Source organism: Bicyclus anynana, chromosome 7 (assembly GCF_947172395.1).
Source record: "Bicyclus anynana chromosome 7, ilBicAnyn1.1, whole genome shotgun sequence".
Taxonomy (NCBI): domain Eukaryota; kingdom Metazoa; phylum Arthropoda; class Insecta; order Lepidoptera; family Nymphalidae; genus Bicyclus; species Bicyclus anynana.
Window position 1 is genome coordinate 441,965 of NC_069089.1, and position 21,021 is coordinate 462,985.

Genomic DNA, 21,021 nt, shown 5'->3' on the forward strand with positions numbered 1-21,021 from the left:
ATTTAACTCGATGCGAAATGTATCAATTGAAATTCGTTTAGATAGCATCTCCAAGGAAGCTCTAGATTAGGTCCGTTTACTTTGATACAAAATACAAAATAAAAAAACGAAATACAGTTTTTGATTAGGTAACTTTATTCCCCTCACTAGACATGCAAAAATACAAGGACCAAGGAAACGAGACAGGCGATTTCATAAAACCCTGGAAAAAAAATATAAAATAAAGGATTTTTTAAATATAATTTTGGTAATAGGTACGCCAAAGAACGTAATATCTACAGATATTTTTGACTGAAAAACAAATTACGAAAATCTTAATCTCAAACATAAGCACAGAGCTGGTAAACGATTTTTACAGTGTAGTTAATAATCAACTAGTTATAGTGTTCTCAGAGTTGGTTGTGCACATTTCTTAAGAAAACTTTTACCTCGAAGGTTATGAAATGCCCTGAGCTCATCAATATCCTCATGATGTCGCTGTAATTTCCACAGCGAAAGCTCCCGTACCTAAAACTGGAACTCTGCGAAGTTATTTTGCGATAAAAAATGAAGACGGCAATTATCTTCGTAACAAGCGCTCACAAAATGCGCTTCTACACCTACTTATACCATTATTCATTTAAACTAACTTATACGGTCATGCAGCAATAACAAAACGCGGCTAACACAGGAAAAACGACAGTCTACAGCTAGTCATTTAAATGTTCGGTCAATCTATCGCCGCATCATTAGCTAGAACAGAACAGTGCAATAATGTTTACCAGCTCATTTACTATAATAATAAAAGTGCCACACACAAATTTAAAACAAGAAAATCCACATGGCACACCAAATACGTATATAATACAATAGCTACACATCAATAGGCACTTTGTCAACGGTTAGGTATAACATTATTGCTTTGTTAAAGAATTCAAGTCACGTATTGCTCTAATATTACTGATTTATGGCGATCAAGGCAACACTTAAAATTAGGTAGGTACTATGGGTACCTTCTCGTAATAGCTCAGTCGCAAGCCGTCTATCCAACAGTGCCCGAAAGATTTCAGAGCTCTAAGCTATGCGTCTTCATTAGATTAGATTAAGTACCCAAGTCGCTTCACCCAAGGCTTCCAGCCTTTTAGTACCTACTACTGAACGCTCGTGACTTCTACTTTAAGAGCGCGCAGCGCGTCAGTACGATATGGATAGAATTCGAAGCGCAAACTCACTCACGTGAGTGAAAAGCACGGAGCTTAGACCATTAATAACATGGTCTAAGGCACGGAGCGATTGACGCGCGATGCAAATTTTATGACGTGAGCGCCAAAACCATTTTTACCTAATTGCAAGTAAATTAAACAACATAACGAAAAACAAAATGGCCATGTTCAAGATATATACCTAATTTTCTATACAAAACAAAAATTTAAGAAAATAAGTTTGCTTTTCCTGAGATTGAAAGCAAAATGTGAGCAAAACATGTATTTTTCAAAAAAATAAACTATCGAGAAAAGTTTTACAAATTTTGTATTTTGTATAGTCATAACGAAGCTAACACTTTGAAATATCATTTACCCAAATATCAGGCTCCTAACTTTTCCAGAATCTGAGATCCAGAACTATTTGTAACCACCAAATTACACTCTTAATAGTGAACGCCCGTGATTTCATTCGCTTGGAAATTTAGGTATCAAGATAGTGATCATGTTTGACTTTGAATCCCTATTTAATGATGAAAGTCGAATTAAAATCGGTTGCGTAGTTTAAAATATTACAGCGACTGAAAGCGATTTTTTATAATATTACTTAGATAGATATATTACGATTGATCGTCACTAGTCGTAGCGATATAAATTATATTGCTATTTACTTAGGTTAATTAGGTACTCCTGGATAACACGGGTCTATGGTCTCTCTATGGCATGACTATTTTAAAACACTAATAGTAAAAGTTGAAGAGTTTGTTGCTTTGTAGAGTTTTGTGTAGAGCTTTGTACAGTGTGAGTTTCGAAAAACGAAGGTCCTGGGTTCGATCCCCAGTTGGGCAGATTGAGATTTTCTTATTTGGTCCAGGTCTGGCTGGTATCCACCAGCCAGACCTCCACGGCCGAAGCCATCCGGCTTCGACCGTGGCTAAACGATTTAGCGTTCCGGTACGATGTCGTGTAGAAACCGAAAGAGGTGAGGATTTTCATCCTCCTCTTAACAAGTTAGCCCGCTTCCATCTTAGACTGCATCATCACTTACCATCAGGTGAGATTGTAGTCAAATGCTAACTTCTAAAGAATAAAAAAAGAGAGAGATATACAAGAATCGAACTCACACTGTCAAGTTATAAAAACATCGCTACAGAATAGCTCCATAATTTCTCAACCATAATATATGTTTAACTAAAGTTACCCGAGTTTGACTGTTCTTCAGTTTTACAAATAATAATGAAAGCATTTCTGTATATCACTATTAGTTACATAGTTCATTAATTATTCTGTACAAAGCTGCAAGTATCTACTTACAACAATAAATATATAATATAGGATATTGGTTTATTGCGTGAGATATCGACTGGTGAATAGTATTCGCTATTTAGGTATATTTAGGGTAACAAATAAAAGGAAACTAAAGAATAAGGGTATAATGAGGAAAACGTTTATTTTAACAACTTTTTTTTTTCAATTAAAGGTAAAAAAAACAAAGAAAATATAAACTAAAAATAACAGTGCCAATTATTACTAAAAAAAACATGAAACCAAAATATAGTTAAATTAAATGTATATGTTAAGCTTCTTCTAACTATTGACATTGATTTTTCAGGTTGAAGAACAACCTTAATATATTATGAATTTATGGTGGATGGATGGATAAGGCCGTGTCTAGACAAGAGGATTTCGCGCAAAAATAGCATTCAGTAGACCAAGAGATGCGCGCAGAGATATAACGAGATAACTTTGGTTACATCTCTCTTGCATGTAGTACGAGAGCCGGCATGAGAAATATATCTTTCTAACGCCGAATCTTAAGACTAATGCCGTCGCAACGAAAGAAACATTAATTAGCTTATATTCGTTGCAACGGGACAAAAGACTCGCGATAAATTGGATAATCAACCAATGTTCTAGTAAAACATGGATGATTCTAACAGATGCTTCTGAAGTCTTCGTGCAAGATTTCCAGATATTTGGCACTCGCGAAATAGCCGTCTTCGACAGCGAATTGTGATTCTTAGAAAGTATATTTATAAAAAAAAAAAACTAGTTTTATAAATTTACACCAACAGTGATCTCAAAATTACCTAGTATACACAAGTGTTCAAAAAAAGTTGTCTGTCCCAATAAAATATAATCTAAAATAATATAACAACAAAACTCCACTCCGTACGCACCAGGCAACATCATCATAATACACCCTATGCGGTCAGGCCACGTGTTCACGAGCGGGCGCGCCGCAGCGTAAGCCTCTGTCCATCATAGACAAACAATACTAAATTTTTTTTTAATTCTTTACAAGCCCTTGACTACAATCTCACCTGATGGTAAGTGATGATGCAATCTAAGAAGGATGGGCTAACTTGTTAGGAGGTTGAAAATCCACACCCCTATCGGTTTCTACGGTACGTGTTTGCCGGTAGGGTGGTAACTAGCCACGGTCGAAGCCGCCCACCAGCCAGATAATGTACAAAATTGTAATCTAGAATAAGCAATATTTGTAATTACAATATTACTAATTAGTATTCAAGTGGTTCTTACAACCGAAATAAATGATTGTTATGTAGTAACTGTGGTCTGTATTGAAATTAATCTGTATAAACGTCTATTATGTATAATATTGTTGTACATATAGATTTGTAGATGACTGACGTTCATCACATTTCTGCATTTTACGATCCTTGTAATAACCATTTGCATATAAATTTTTCACTGTCGGCGGATGGATATCCCAATAACTTATATGGAAATAATTAATAATGTGCAGATGGTATTTAACCAATACCAATATACCACGATACAAGTTCTATAATCATTATAACTTCCGTCAAATTGTCTGTCGAAAAGGTGGTTACCTTTTAAATGCGACCTTAAATTTCAACATGACGTCACTTAGTCGTCCAAAGCCGTTGCGTCATACCCGCTCGTGAAGACGTCGCCTTACTTATAAACTATCAACTAGGATTTCGCTAATTTATATTCCGTTCATTTGTACATGCGTTAATAGCACTTAATTTTTAATGTCTACTCCTCGATACTATTAAATATGGTAATTTAGAATATATAACAAGTTGTCACACCAGCATTGTAGCGACGTGCTTGTCTGCCAGTGCGTTGTCAACTTAATAGAACGCTATCAGACGAACTGCATGTTTAGCTAATATGTGAAATTATTTTATTGTTATTCTATTTCAGGAAGCTTTGGAATTTGATGTAGTAGTAAGATAACAAGATCTCTAAAATCAAACTGAGACTTGCCAAGGTGAAGTGTTCGCAGTTGTCAACTGTTCTGAATTGTTGACCAAAGGCTCAAGTGCTCATGATTCGAATTAGTCAAAGTTATGGTTGTTCTGCAATAGGTATAGTTGACTTATATCAAATTTAATATAATAATATTAACTTTGAGTACTACATGGAATAAGGGTCTGGATTATATTGATATCAATTACTAAAAGTTAAGGATTTCATAGAAAACTTAATTTAAATATTACGTATTTTTTCATTTTGTGACGTCATAAACATACTTGATGTACTAAACGTCAAATTAATTGATAACCAATATTTTTGTCGAACACTCCATTTGTATGGGATTTATTATAGTGACGTCATGAAACAGTTGAAATATAGACTGTCATGGCCGACAAACGTATTGTCAAAAACATATTGAAAAACTTAAATTTTCATGTAATCAAAAAAATATGAAATATTTTTTTTAGTCTAGTAAAACGATAATGAACTATTTAAGACCATTTAGAAAAAAGTGTCAACTGTCGATATCATATTAGTGACGTCACAAAATGGACGACAGCGTTTTTGACGTTTGGAAAATTAAAAAAATACGTGATATTTAAATTAAGTTTTAAAAGAACTCCTAACTTTTATTAATTGATATCGATATATTTCGGACCCTTATTCCATGTACTACAAAAAATTAATATTGTTTATATTAAATTTCATATGAGTCGACTACCTTATTAATAACTCCATAGCTGAATTGATCTGGATGAAATTTTGCACTGCAAATATAGCCTGACATCGCACAAGATACTTGGTATCCTGACATTCCCACAGGATAGGACCCCCACAGCTCGCAACGCACTGACAAAACAACACAGCAGACACATTAGTGTTAGCCAACCGTCTCTATCTCCTCTTTGATGGCCCCCGGCTTCTCAGTGGGGGAGATACTCTGCGGAGTGGGGTACGGCAGAGACTTCAGCTTGCGCGCCTCCCTCCTCTGCTTCTTCTGCTGCATCACCAGCCTCAGCTGCTCCAACTTGCACTTTGTCTTGGTGTTCTCCAGAGCCAGGGTCTTGGCTGTGTCGCACTTCTTGCACATCTCAACGGTGGGCTTGTCCTGGCAGCTGGCGCAGAGGTCGGGGTCGAGTCGACTGCACTGGCAGCTGGTGTTCCTCGGGCAAGTGCACTTGCGCGAGGCGGCTGGGTGGCCTTCGCAGTGGCCGTATGAGCAGGACGGCTGGCTGCACGGGCACTTGGACTGTTCGTCGCTCGTTGAGCACGAGTGCTTCGGTTCCTTCTGGAAACACATTGGAATTCATTGTTAACCTTTTTTACCAGCAGCAGACTACTAGAGCACACAAACAGTCTTGCCAAATTGCTAATAACGCCTGGTAAGACGAAAAGGCTAAAGCGATCCACCGTGAAAGAGTTGTGTGGTGGACCAACCAATGTATGACTATAACACGAAGAGGCGCTTAATGTGGCGACCTCCAACCTAAAAAACATTCTCTTCTATCAATAAATCAGTTTATAGTCGACTGACTGATCACTGATGGTAAGTCCAAACTAAACAAAAAAAAAAACCTTTTTTACCAGCCCAGGCGTGGGATAACTCATCATGTGGGATGGTCGGCTTAATGTGTAATTTTGTAACAACCAGCTTAAATGAAAATATAAATGTTGGGAACAACATGCCAACGTCCCAACTCCAGTCTCACAATTTTTACTCTGAATTTTTCAGAATGAAAGAAGAGAAGGTAAATCACATTTGCTCGTAAAGTATCGTTAATTTCACCAATTTCAACATTGTAATGTAAAATGCACAAATTTTAAATCTAGGCAAGGAATTCAAAATTTACAAGCGTATAAAAATGTCACCATATGGAAAATAGGCAAAGATGAAGAAGAAAATCATTTTCAGTATTTAAAGTGTGTTTCCTCGCAAATGTGTTATACGTCGTATGACATACGTGCGCTTTGATAATTACAGCCTCTGCTTCCTTAAAGCTCTCGCCTTCGGCTTGAGCTTGGCAATATCGCCTCGGCTGTAATTTTCAACTTACCGCACTTATATCATAAGTACTATTACTGCTTGGCCTAGGACATAAATAATTCTATAAAATTCTCACAGTGTCACACCTATGTCTCTGAAAACACTGTCATGCTGATATTATCATTAACAATTGAAGGGTCAAGGCCTACCAACCTGCATTGGAGCCATGATGATTGGTGATGATGATGATGTGTAATGCAAATGTATTAGTGATACCTCTGGTGTTACAGTTCTTCATGGGAGGTGGTAATCACTTAACATCAGGTGACCAGCTTGTTCGTTTGCCTGCAATGTATACAAAGAGATACTCAAGTCAAGTGAAGACTCACCTGTGATATGGCAATGGGCGGCGCGGCGCAGAGCAAGTCGTTCAGTATGTGGATTATTGTCGATATATCCCGCTTGGGTCGCCCGAATCTGGAATCAATAACATCAAAGTTTTAAACAATAATATATATGTCGGCGCGAGTGTGTCATTCTATCTGTCGGTTCGTGTCGTCACGAGCCGATATAGTACGAAATGTCCCGTGAGTTAGGTGGGGAGTAGTGGGAGACCGCTCGGGCAGCCTGGTTCATTCTTGTTGGATCCTTCATGGATTATTTTGGGATAGGCGGGGAGAATGACTTGAGTGGAGAAAGGGAGTGTTAACTAGTTTTAAAAGACATCTTTAACCCTACATCCTTCGGTCACAAGTCCGGGACTTTAACGACACTCAAGGTTATTCTTTGCAATTCGAAGGGTTAATGATAAAATTCTTGGTGGAATTATTAGACCTGACAGACTTTCATTCAATAATAACTCTAGGTTGTAGCAAACTTTTTTTGATAAAGTAATGATTTCATTATTAAAGTAGAATTATCAAGATTTTTTAGATATAAGTAAACTACCGGGTGGTTAGGGTAGGTCTGGGCAGGGGATGGACATTCCCCTATAAATAATCGGAATCAATATTTATGACGTCTGCGACACAACAGCTGTCGCGCAGGTCATACAACAATAACGACGCGTGAGGCGACTTCAGAGATGGGTGGAAGGCGCGCGCGGGGTGGTGCCCTGCCGCCGCGCCCCTGCGCAACCGGAGTACCTAAAATCTACAGGCACGTATGATATACGGAAACGTCATAAAGATTGCATCCGAATATACTAATACTATAAAGAGGTAAAGTTTGTGGTGGTGTAGGCAGTGGCGTGCACAGGGTTTTAGCTAGGGTATGCACAATGGGTCAAAGTGGTAAGTTTATGCAGGGCAGGGCATTTTTGCATCTATGATGTGCACGCCACTGGGTGTAGGTGCTATCGCTATATCTACTGAACCTACTTTGAAAAATATTTTACACCACATTTTTTTTTAGCCACATTATTTGTGAGTGTCATAGAGTACCTAACACCGTGTTTTTACGGGAACTATGCGGGTGCAAACCACGGGGCGTGGATACCTCATACATAACAAATATACAAAAAAATCACGAAAATCGGTCGAGAATTGGAGGAGTGACAGTTAGAAATCAGTCAGTAACACATTCGAACTTAATAAATATGTAAATAGTGGACCTATGCAAGTGAAACTAGGGAGAAACACCTAGTTTATCCTTATCAACCCATATTCGGATCACTGCTGAGCTCGAGTCTCCTCTCAGAATGAGAGGGGTTAGGCCAATAGTCCACCACGTTGACCCAATGCGGATTAGCAGACTTCTTAATTCTCTGGTATGCAGGTTTCCTCACAATGTTTTCCTTCACTGTCTGAGACATGTGATATTTAATTTCTTAAAATGCACATAACTGAAAAGTTGGAGGTCATATCCACTGGACTATCACGTCTCTCCTCTGCTAGTTTATAGTATAGCAGTAAGTAGTATTTGAATAGTATGTATTTATAGACTAACAATAAAACTTCGTAATTCACTTAAGGAACTGATAAAACTGTATTGCGTTTTAATTGATTTTTTTCTAGCCATGATTTCAATAGAAAAAGCTAATAAGTAATATTATTTTTTATTAATTTCCATAGTGTGATTGCAACAGAATAATTGCTTTTATGTTTTATATCTAACAACTAGTTTATGGTTAATGTTTTTTACTTGGTTTCGCTTGCTGACAGTGTATTGTTAATTACGAAAAACATCTACTCGTAGCGAAATGGCGTAAACAAGAAAATTGTTAAATGGTGTAATTTTATATACTCCAACATTATTTTAGTTACAAATGCAGATTTAGCTGACTTCATAAATAATTCAATCATGTCTTGTTACTAAGGTAAAAACTATACATATATAAACTACTAGCGGACGCCCGCGACTTCGTCCGCGAAATTTCGATGTCAACTTTACTACTAACACTACCCTACCCTACCCCTACCCTACCACTAACCCAAACCCTACAATACCCAACCCCTACATCTACCCTACCCCTACCCTACAGTACAACTACCCCCACCCTAATAGCAAGTAATAAAGTAGCATTCTACTGGTGAAAGAATTTTTGAAATCGGACCAGTAGTTCCGAAGATTACCCCATTTAAAAAATGTGACAAACTTACAAACTTTACCTCTTTATAATATTATAGTATAGATAAATGTACAGTTATAAATCAATATAACTGTACATTTTATATATCAACATTATTTTTTACCCGACTGCAAGAAGGGTTAAGTTTTTCGCGCGTATCTTGTATGTATGTTTGTATGTATGTATGTAATATTATTTATTACCTAATATCTTCCAAACCGCTGGACGGATTTACGTAATTAAGATATCGTTAGATTTGTCTTAATAACCCAAGTGTTCTTAGATAGGTGAAATTAAAAAAAAAACCAACAAGACGACTGTGAGTCGCTATAGACTCGAGGTGATTTTTTTTTTTTTTTACTATTGCAACATGGGTATCAAAATCAAGGGTTTTTTGTGAGAAATTCAAAATGGTATATCACGGCTATGTTAAAAAAAAACTACAATTAGAAAAACGTTATTTATTAATTGTCTATACAAAATACGCGAGGTTAGTGACTATAAGGTGCGAGGTTTATGAAGTGAAGTTATAAGACGAAAATCATTCTATTCAATATAATAGGTCCCGACTGTTTTGTAATTGCTTTCTACACTTCTGGACTGAACTTGTTTTTTTTCTTTTCAGTTTTTGTATAATTTATGCAGTCGGGTTTTTTTATTTGTTTAATTAATTTATTTATTTATACTAACACAAATAGCGATTTTAATTACCTACACCATGCATGGGCATGCCTCATTCTTTATATTTTTAAATGGACCACACTTGACAGGTTTAGGGTTAAATTGTTTTTAATTCAAACTCTTTAACAATCACTATTTATGATATTGAACAGGACCGATGGTTTAACTTGCTCTCCAAGACACATGGGAACACCACTAACTAACTTCTCCACTCCAGGATTGGAATTCATTGAGAATTTCTTGGAAGAAAGCTTAACTCATCAAAGGCAGACCTAAACCGACAGACATGCAGGCTAACCACTGGGACTACGAGTATACCAACTACTTTTTATTTAGTTTTATTTATTTATTATTCTACAAAAAACATATTTAAATTAAGCCTAGCCATGTTCCACTTTCCAACTTAATCAATATTGAAAAAAATTCAGCACATTTTAGAAATCCCACAAAACAAAGAATTGGCACAAATAAAAGCTCTAAAGAAATATTGAATTGAAAAAAAGAGAACCTAAAAGATTTGTAAACAAAATTGAAAATTCATGCAAATGCAGGCATTTCCTAGTATTACTCATTTTTGAATTTTTGGTTCTGGTGAATATAGCTGACTCGATAAATAACTCAATGTCGTGTTGTTGCTAAGGTAAGAATTTAATGTTATAGGAGAAAATAGATCGCGCGATATCGATGTCGTAAGCTAATTCGTACAACATACAAATTATATGAAAACTGTTTTATTTAAATTTTTAACCACTTTTAGCTATGTGGTTGTTGTAGGCCTGAGTCCAAGTCCTCGATATAGCTATTAAAAACCTATATCTTCTTTTGATAGCCCAATGGATATGACCTCTACCTCTGAGGGTGTGGGTTCGAATCTGGTCTAGGGCATGCACCTCCAACTTTTCAGTTGTGTGCATTTTAAGAAATTAATTACATGTCTCAAATGGTGAACGAAAAAAAAATTCTTAATTCTCTGCGGGCGTGAAGTCTGCCAATCTGCATTGGGCTAGTGTGGTGGACTATTGGCCTAACCCCTCTCATTCTAAGAGAATATAGGTTGATAATGATGATGATGATGATGATGATATATTCTTTTAAGCAGTCATCTTTAATCAATTTAGGAATCAATTAAAGATGACTCTGCTCCAATATAGGTTAGCACAGATAAAACACCAGTCTATTCCGTTTTTTTAATTGGAGCTATCATAGGTATCAATTACTTAAAGATTCTCAAGAATTTTGTTGTAAGACTACATCCAATTTTAGGTAAAGTCTTACAACAAAAAATAGATGTATTAGAAATAGATCACTTGAACAAAGTGACACAAACTAAGAGCACTAAAATAGACATTAAATTACTATGCAGCCAAATAGATTAGATTATAATTAAACTGAGTACCTAATTGGTACTCTACAACACAAAAAATTTAAATAAAAAACAAGAAGTACCTGTCTTGAAGTGCTGGATTCAAAGTGCCGGAGAAGGTCCCAGAATATATCCCCTTGCCGTGGTGCTTCATTGTTTCGATAACAGCTCCCGGACCAACTTTTGCACGGGCGGTCTCTTCTGCGGCTCTCAGATCAATCTTATTGGTCAGGACCTCCTTAGATAATTTTTTCAACTTCTGCGTCAAGTTTTTCGAAGCTTCAATCAGAGCCTTGGTGTCTACTGGTGGGGTCGGAGATGCACGTTGTGGTTTCTTCGGAGCATCCGGAGCCTTGAAAGAAACCTGTTTAGATGTAGAAGGAGTCGAGTTATCTACACTTGCATCTTCTCGTTTTTGTTTCTTTGCACTCGTCATATATGGCTCGGTTCTAGATGTAGAAGGCTGAGGATTTGTTTCTGTTTGATTTGATGATTTTTTCTTTTGTTTGTTGACCACAGATTGAATAAAAGTCTTTTGTTTGTTAAGACCGATTGGATGCTTGAACTTAGAAGTTTTATGTAACATATATTGGAACCTTTTGCTTTTTAAAGGCTCGTTTAAGCTCTGGAAAGAAGGCAGAGGGCCAGAGGAGGACTCCTGACTCCCGTGGCTCGTTGTGGCAAGATTTGAAATCTCCCGGTCCATCATAGATTCATCCTGGTCGTCGAACAGACCTTTGTCCACTGCATTGTTAAACAGATTCTCCATCGGGTACTCATCTATTGTACTCTCTGCTAAAAAGGAGCTCTGGTCAGAGAAGTTGTCACTGTCGTCACTGACAGAACTGTCTGCGTGTGATGTAGTGGCGCATGCCTTGTCAGCCATAGCACTGGTGGAGGGCACCGCATCCGTAGATGACGCCAGAGTAGCCAATTTATTACATGATAACAAGTCTATTAAAGTATTCTTTACAGAAGTCCCCAGAGTTGTCTCTCGACCCTCAGACACATTGATAGGACTGGACACCAAGTTAGATAAAGATTTGATAGGGGACTGCTCACTCTCGAGGGACGCTTCAGATAAATCTAATAATGTACAGTTTGAAGTGTCCATTTCTTCTTTATCATCACTTGATGCAGGTTCTTCGGTAAATTTCTCTTCAGTCATTTTCTGATAGAGGCCGAGAGCGTTCTGTATCATCTCTATATCCTGCTGCTGCAGCACTCGCGGACTCTGCTGCTTCTCCTTATTGCTGGTGACGGGACTGTCACTCTGCGCCTTCTGTGGCGTCGCCTGCGGGCTGGGCGTGTCTTTGGATTCACACTTGTTGCGCGCTGCGTTCTTGGCCTGAGTGTTTCTCAGGTGCTGAGCTATAGAGGAGGCGGTGGTGTTCAGGGTGGACAGCTGCAACTGGATCAGCATCATGTGGTCACCGAGCCTCATGGTCAGATTCAATGGAGATTTCCCACTGAGGAAGTCATTAACTTGCGTATCATTGAGAGACTCTAATGCCTGCATCACGGAGTTTTCGGGTCTCTGACTCTGAAAGGGAAGGACACAATGAACGTGATATTAGTCAGACAGATAAACTATTATTGATTAGCTGCACATTGTTGTGAAACACGTGACAGCGACGGAGCACCGATCGAGTGAAGTGTCGACATGCGTGACGCACGACTCACCAGCAAGCCCGTCTCCACGCTGGGCAGCAGAATGACGCGCGAGCCGTCCAACAGACCGTTCTCTTCGAGGGTTCCGTCCCTCAGTTGTCTGCGAACACGAAATTATTTATCAATAATCGTGTCAAAGGACGCGGATGCGTCATCATATCGACGCAACTTATTTCCGTGATACCTATGTTTAACAATAGATGCTTGGCGTCGGACGCCTCCGTACTCACCTTTCGCGATGCAGAAGGCATATTCGATCCTTTGACACTTTAAGTTTCTTCGAAACGAGCTTCTTGAGGTGCTCCACTGTATTTTTACCGTTCAGACTGATGGAGAAATTGCCACCCGTCGTCGTTTGGATATTTAGCGTTATGTCCGTAGAATGGGGCGAGCCACACCCGTACACTTCTGTTCCAGTTGCACGTTCCATGTTTTACACATAAATTACACAACAATTTCCTTTATAACTATTTCAACTGAGCACAACTTATCTAGGATTACACAGCTATTTTATTGCAGGATAGAAATAACAGGGTCACACGCTAGACCCCCAGATTTGATGTGGCCGCGGTGTGACCAATCTCCATCGCCGATTTCCCGTTATTTTTTTTCTTCAACAGCTGATGCGAAGCGATGTTCATTATTGTTCAATTTACGTTCCGTTATAAATGATTTAAGTTTAATATTTTACGTTGCGAGTTTCATTATCTTGATTAAAGTACTGTTTAAATAATTTAAAATGGGTTTAATTGAAATGTATGTTTAATTAAAAATCTACAGTATAATAGATAATTATAAAAATTATTATTTCAAACTTTAATCTGCGTGCACAGGAGTAGGAACGTCAAAACTTGTTTGACATATCCCACCATTGTCATTCGAGCTTGGTGCGGGAGATTTAAAAATTGTTTAATTTACCTATTTCAAGGGTATTTATGAACCCATCGAAATACAATTCTCTCTGTCACATGTACTATTATCGCCATCTTAAGTACCTGTTGTATTACCTGTATATATCTGGTATGTTTTTCTTTTGTTAATAGTCCGTGAAAACCAATTTCTGATTATTTCATTGTAACTTGAAAGTATAGCATCATTCACAGCTTCCCATTTTTCGTAGATAACATCGATATTCTCTTTAGTCATTATCAGATTTTAGGTCAAAAACCAATGTTTAAATAATATTACTACATAATTATGCCCATTAACTTTAAAGTCTATAAATGTAGTCTTCGAGTGCAGATATTTTTTTTTTAGTTTTTAATTTCCCAATGATATTGCCACTATAAAATGAGAGGTATTGCTTTGTATAGAGTCTAAGGCATTAACAATAACAAAATAGCAAATCGCAGGCAAAAATCACAGGGAACAAAATAAAATGAAGATTTTTTCCTCAACCTCCTTTATTATACCAGCACCCACCGATTTTATATAAAAACAACATGAATTTTAAATCTATCACAGCAATTGTTTCAACTTTTAATAAATATAGACACAGAACATTTCATGATTAGTGAATAAATTGAAAATGTAACCCAACATTACTTACATGATTTAATAACACATCTGGGGTTAAAAAAATTAATATATTGCATTTTAATAAGTATTATATTTAAAAAAAAAAATTAAAAATTATAGTCTACGTGTAATCTAATATTGATAATATTTTGCCATATCAATGTTCAATGATAATTTTATTCTACAGATAGGTTAAGTGCCTACAAAATCACAAAAAATGATCTGAATTTAGCGATTCCTCTGAGCACACACCTCGACATTGTAGACGATATTTAGGTATTATTTTTTAAAAATATAATGTTCGTTGTTTAATGAGCAACTAAAAGAAATTAAGACAATTGTACACATTTGTCCGCCTCAGCTTTGATGCGCTGGTGCCCTATCTCTAGTATAAAAATACAGTATTCGACCATTTTGTTTAATATTTCCTCTGTTCGGATTATTAAATCTTTTTCTTTCATGATGATGTACAAGCAAATAATATATATCATCAGACCCCGAGCATTCGGAGGCGGAGGAACGTGGTCGGATATTCAGTGTACGACAAAAATTGCAATTATTGGCATCTCTTATCTCATCATAATTATTATAAACGGCAATAAGTTATGCAATATCATCATACAATACAATATAGAAAAAAAAAAGAAATATTGAAATATTATAATATTCCATATTGAAATAGTCAATATGAAAAAAAAAATAGAAAAACAACAAAGTGCTAAAAAACGATGTACCAATATAAAATGTATTATATTAATTGATTTACATTATTTAAATGTCAATATGATAAAAGATAGAAAGTTCATTAAATCTACAATAATAAGTATCAGGACGATTTTCTGTTGTTCCTTAAAATTACTTGTATCATTATGATTTTTCTATTCAAAATAATCATGTAATCATTTCAAATTACATTACATAATAACATGATTAAAATGTATTTATTTTTAAAAATTCACTTTATTAAGGAAACAAACTTATATAAAATTACCATCTTGGCATCGTGCCAAACCCAATCTTTCTAATACATACCCATTATATTTTATTTATAACTATATTTAACAATTGTAATATATTTTTGTGTTATCAATAAAAAAAATATCACAAACAATCACTATGAATGAAAACATTGGAAACTTACATATCATGTAAAATTATCTATATTGTATCAGTGAATATGTAACAACAATAATATGTATAATTAATATTAATATGATAATTTTGATTCCATGAAAATGTAATTATAAATATATTATTAAACCCTACACCATTACTGTATAAATGTATACGCAACATACGCCCAACGAGATATTAGTGTAGAGAAATGTCACCTAGTAAGCGGCGCAACCGGATATTCAGCTATCTCCTTCATTGTGTTGGGATGAAAGAGACAACTGCGCCGCCATTGGTCGACATTTATCTATTTCTCTAGACGAGATACGAGTATATCGTTGGTAGCATGTTATGCTTACCGGAACCATTACTATTCAGAGTGCCTACTGGGAGTTTTTAATGTTTTCATACTGTGACGATCGCCTAAACGTAAACGCGAATTTATAAGTAATTAAAACAGTTATGCAGTAGTGCCACTAGATGGCGCTGTTTCAATTCCATGAAGATTCGCGTTTACGTTTACGCGTCACATCGTCACAGTACGAAAACATTGAAAACTCTCACAAGGCACTCAGATTCGAAAAACTAGATTTCATCATAAGACACATATGGTTGCCTTAGGTCCCCCACACACGTAATATTGTCAAAAAGTAGAGTATAGTCGGCTGCCTATAGTCGAACCAATAAACTAACACTGGCAATATTAAATTCTTCTCATAAGAAAAATCGAAACAGTCCGCAGCTAGTCTATTCGCTGATTTGGTCTTTATTAACAATCTATTAAAATAAATCAACTGAGAAATGTCATCTACCTACTGTATGATATCCACGAAGAGTTGTCAGTAGGCATCGGTTGACATTTGTTATATAGAATCTCGATTTCGTATAAGTCAATTAACATAATCGTACGTCAAAGTTAGTAAATTAGCCTACAGGCGCACTGTTTCCATTTTTTTGATGTATAGTTTCTATCATTTAATTGTTATACATTTTTGTATTTTTTAATGCTTAAAATACATTTATTAACAACAACAAAAACAGTATTCTTTTTTTTTAAAAAAGAATATTTGCCATATCTTTTATCTATACTAATATAATAAAGCTGAAGAGTTTGTTTGTTTGTTTATTTGTTTGTTTGTTTGATTGAACGCGCTAATATCTGGAACTACTGGTCCGATTTGAAAAATTCTTTTGTGTTAGATAGCCCATTTATCGAGGAAGGCTATAGGCTATATAGTATCCCTGTATTCCTACGGGAACGGGAACCACGCGGGTGAAACCGCGCGGCGTCAGCTAGTTTATAATATGACCAATGAGTGGATACGATAATAGACCAACGGGGCGGGGCTCATTACATATTACAGAATTACCTTACAATTTAAGTAACTGTACCCACTTTATTGACAAATACATTTAAGCGTAAGAGAGAGTGGCGTGCACGAGGTATTCAAATAAAGCAGGTACTAAACATACAAATTGAATTTTTTCCCCTTTCAATATGTATCATTATGCGTATATAAAGTGAAGTGAGGGACCTATAGCAAGCAGTATAGATACAATAATATTGTCAATAAAATAAGATAAGGCTGCCTAATGTATTAAGGCTTAAGACATGCCTCGACAATATTCTTTCATACCTTTCTTGATTTCGACATTATAATAATAATTATTGTATTTATTTTAAATTTAACTATAGTTTAATCATACTTAAGACTCTGTGAATGCCTGTAAAAGATGGCCGCAGTAGAATAGGACTTTAGTAACTGATTTATGTTTAACGTTTTTCTGCTATCATTATTGGCATTTCCAATAAATAAATAAATATTACTGTTTTATTATCTTAGGTAATTATGACTTCATACAGCCTTACACTTTATTGACAATTATTATTATATGTGGTCCTCTATAGATTTTAAAAATTCTGCTATATAGATATATTCAATTATATATATATACCTGGAATAATAAAACTAGCGTGCGAGGCACTTGTTAGTATAATAAATATTTGATTTTTTAATTTTGTAGAAAAATGTATAGGTACATAATTTGTACATAATTCATATAACAATTAATGGCAAATTCAGTTATACATATAATTATATACATAAAAGAATATTTCCATGTCATGAATAATATTCTCATTTTCTACTAAGTGACAATATGTGTAGTCAGTCCATCGGGTGGGATCGAACCCTGGACCTCTCACGTTTGAGTCCGCGTTCGAATCGTGGAACAAGTGATGCTTCATATCCACTAGCTACATCAATAATAATTTGAGACATGAATAAATTGTGACCAATTTTATTTTAATAGGTGAGACTAACTAGCGGCTCTCTTTGACTTCGCTTGGGTCAATACGATTACATAAATATTGTATCGTTAGGATAAAGTGAACTATATAATTACATAAATACTTTATCGTTAGGAAATATCACAACTGAGCTATAAGAATGAAGTACAATAAATTACAATGCAATTGTCAATGTTGCAAAGAATTTCACAACTGAATATTGCAAAGAACTTCACAACAGAATATTGCAAAGAATTTCACAATTGAATATTGCAAAGAATTGCACAACTGATTATTAAATCAAATATCTAATTAAATATCGCTAAGTATTTCAAGAAAGGAAAGCTAAGTATGTCATATAGCCCAAGCCGGGACAATGATCTTATGAAGTATGAGTAAGATCTTCCTTCATAGGTTCATTTTTGTTTAAAATATGTCATCATGTTTAAATTATGTGTAATTTGTAAGAATCAGGAAAAACAGGGAACATTATCACCTATACTACATCCTTTCTTGGTGAATGCTGTTTACCAACAAACAAATTAAAAATGAGGGTATAAATCACTAGTCATTTCATACCTAATTATAATTAACTTATTCATAAATTAATGAAAATAAAATTTGATTAATAAGCTTAGAACAATTAGATATGGTTAATATATAATATTTAACATTTTATAAACAAACCATCCATAATTTAAATTAAATAAGTTATGAAATGACATGCGTTTTCAACCTTTCTTTCTAACTTCTTTGTTGGTAAACAGTACTCATCAAGAAAGGATGTAGCATAGTCACGCTTAAGGCAGTAGAACAAGATGATCTTTTTTAGCGGAAAGTTATTCAGAACCTAGCATATGACTTCTAGGTTCAGGTAACTCCATCTCCCAGTCAGGCTGCTGATGCCGAGGGTCTGGTCCAGGTCATCAGGAGCCGAACTCCTGCGTGTCGGTGTCGATCTCCTCGAACACGTAGCCGCCGCGGCCGTCCATCTGCAGGTAGTGGTCGTGGTGCTGCCACAGCGACTTGCGGTGCGACACCGTGAACAGGGAGATGCCCATCTGTAACGTAACGTAACGTAACGTAACGATACATATTCATCTATATTAATTGATTATGAAACACGACCAAACCACACGTCGGAGTATGCCTGACTAGTTTTGAACACATACGGGGTCCTTAGTCATGAGTTGGTTCTTGCAACGCGGCACGATTCCACCCTACAGCCCTCTCCCAATGCGCTGGCGAGCGGCCGCTCGCGCTGCCGTGTCGCAGTTTGGATCGTTCCGCGTTGGAAGAACCAGCTCATGACTAAGGGTCCCGTATGGGTTCGAAACTATTCGGGCACACTCCGACGTTGTATCACGTGAGTTATAGTGGTGTTTCATAGTCAATTAATATGAATAACACTCACGACAGTTTAAATTCTAAAATATTTATCTACCCTCATATTAAACAACTTCAATAAGTTGTAACAATCGAGTTCAAGCAAACAAACTCTTCAACTTTATAATAATAGTATAGATATTCAAACTATAAAATCATATTTGATGAATAGACCATAGAATTAGAACTCAGCATTTTTCGCTCTTGTTGTGCTTGGAGGTCCATGTAAGAGGCCTATGTCCAGCAGTGGACGTCCATCGGCTGATAAAAAAAAAACACTCAATTATGGAATAAAAAAAATAAAGATATGCACTTACCTCGCGACAGTACTGGTACATCTGCCCCTCCACGTCCACGGAGACAGCACTCGTGCACTCGTCCAGGATAGCGAACTGCGGCGCGTGGTAGAACAGGCGCGCCATCTGACCCACAGACATACATTATAACACATTGTATCTATGACGAGAGACGTGATAGCCCAGAGGATTTGACCTCTGCCTTCGATTTGGAAGGCATGCACTTCCAACTTTTCAGTTGTGTGCATTTTAAGAAATTAAATATCACATGTCTCAATCAGTGAAGAAAAAACAGAAACCAGAGATTTTTTTTAATTCTCTGCGTGTGTGAAGTCTGCCAATCCGCATTGGATCAGCGTGGTGGATTAAGGTCTAACCCCTTTTCTGAGCTTCAAATGTCGAGGTCAGGTCAAGTCGAGTATGTGTTTTTCAGATGCCTCGGACAAGAGTCAAGAGTCTTTGTTTTTTAGATTTTTTAGAAATTGCGACCCATTTCCTAAATTTCGTTAATCCTGGATCTGACAGCCGAAAATGACGTACAATCCGCAAATTTAAACTTGAAGTTGCAAATATTGCCAAAATTGGAATAATAAAATGGAATGGAATAGTAAAAAAAAGTGACATAGTAAAGTGAAGGTTTAAGATTTAAAAAAGCTGACAAACGAGGAAAAATTAAAAAATTCTTTAAACCCTTGTATTAGACTGAAGATAATAATGTGCTCAAAAACTTCAGTAAATTGATTTTTTTCATATATTTGTTTTTTATTTTGTCACCATTCCATTCACGGTTTCTATATTCGCGGCATATTTACAGAACGTATCTCCCGGGAACAAGGAGTTTTTACTTTACTTGAACGGTATATTCTCATGTAACTCACCGCTATCCTCTGCTTCTCCCCCCCGGAGAGTACGTCCATCCAGTCCTCGACGGCGTCCCAGCCCCCCTCCCGGTTGGTCAGGTACGACAGCTGCACGATCTCCAGGAAGCGGTTCAGCTCCTCGTCCGTGCGGCCGCGCCGGAGCATCTCCTCGCGCGTTTGAGGGTAGATCACCTGCCACCACATCAATATTGTGAACTAGAACCTTAATTATTTAGTACGTGTATCCAAATTACGAACACGGTCTGCCATGGATCGACTCAAAAGGATATGGAGAAACAGGAACCTCACAAAGGCCCGGTTGCAACGGTTTTGGTCAGTGTCAGGAGTTTAAGCGCGAGAGCAAACGGATGGCTTTTATGACATTATAACGAGTAACGAATTCCCTGCTGCCTTTGAGCTCCAATAGTATCCTGATTAATATGTTTGCGGAGAAACTAGATTCGTCAATCTTACAGAATTTCGAGACGAATGTCTTACCTTTCCATGAATTCACCGTGCGATATTGTGAGCGATTGGTGTAGGGTTAAGGACGCTCTTGACAGTTAACTACCACTCCCTTTTTCGCTTGTGTTGTTCTCCCTATCTAGCCAAAATCGATATGATCCTACTAGAGCGGCTTTGGATACCTGTCCTAATATAGAAGTTGTTGCAGTTCTAGAGAGGCCAAGGTCTTTAAGCAAGTTTTAGAGATTTTGCTGGTAATCCTCTCGCACCTACTTCTACAGGGAGGAAGAGAAACGGGCGGCAGGCGCAGTACATCATTACATTTAGTACCGCTCTACCACTCAGTCATGCAGTCTGCTTATGGTTATATATAGATGTCACCATTTAAGACG

The 21,021-nt window shown here is 36.6% G+C and overlaps 2 protein-coding genes across 2 annotated transcripts in view; both read right to left on the bottom strand.

Moving 5' to 3' along the window:
- Positions 1–114: 114 nt before the first annotated feature.
- LOC112045069 (midnolin homolog) lies at positions 115–13,306 on the bottom strand. The gene is made up of 5 exons (XM_024081133.2): positions 12,932–13,306; positions 12,714–12,801; positions 11,114–12,573; positions 6,807–6,894; positions 115–5,721 (listed from the first exon to the last, which is right to left on the bottom strand). Exons 1-5 carry the CDS (start codon positions 13,129–13,131, stop codon positions 5,314–5,316), a joined length of 2,244 nt encoding a protein of 747 aa, XP_023936901.2. The 5' UTR covers positions 13,132–13,306; the 3' UTR covers positions 115–5,313.
- Positions 13,307–14,067: 761 nt separating this feature from the next.
- The window catches only part of LOC112045068 (ATP-binding cassette sub-family D member 3), a 28,329-nt gene continuing 21,375 nt past the window's right edge, over positions 14,068–21,021 (bottom strand). Inside the window, exons 13-15 of the mRNA XM_024081132.2 lie at positions 20,183–20,356; positions 19,326–19,430; positions 14,068–18,683 (exon numbers count right to left, since the gene is read on the bottom strand). Coding sequence (XP_023936900.2) covers positions 18,549–18,683; positions 19,326–19,430; positions 20,183–20,356 — 414 coding nt within the window. The 3' untranslated portion in view covers positions 14,068–18,548. The remainder of the gene's footprint in view (positions 18,684–19,325; positions 19,431–20,182; positions 20,357–21,021) is intronic.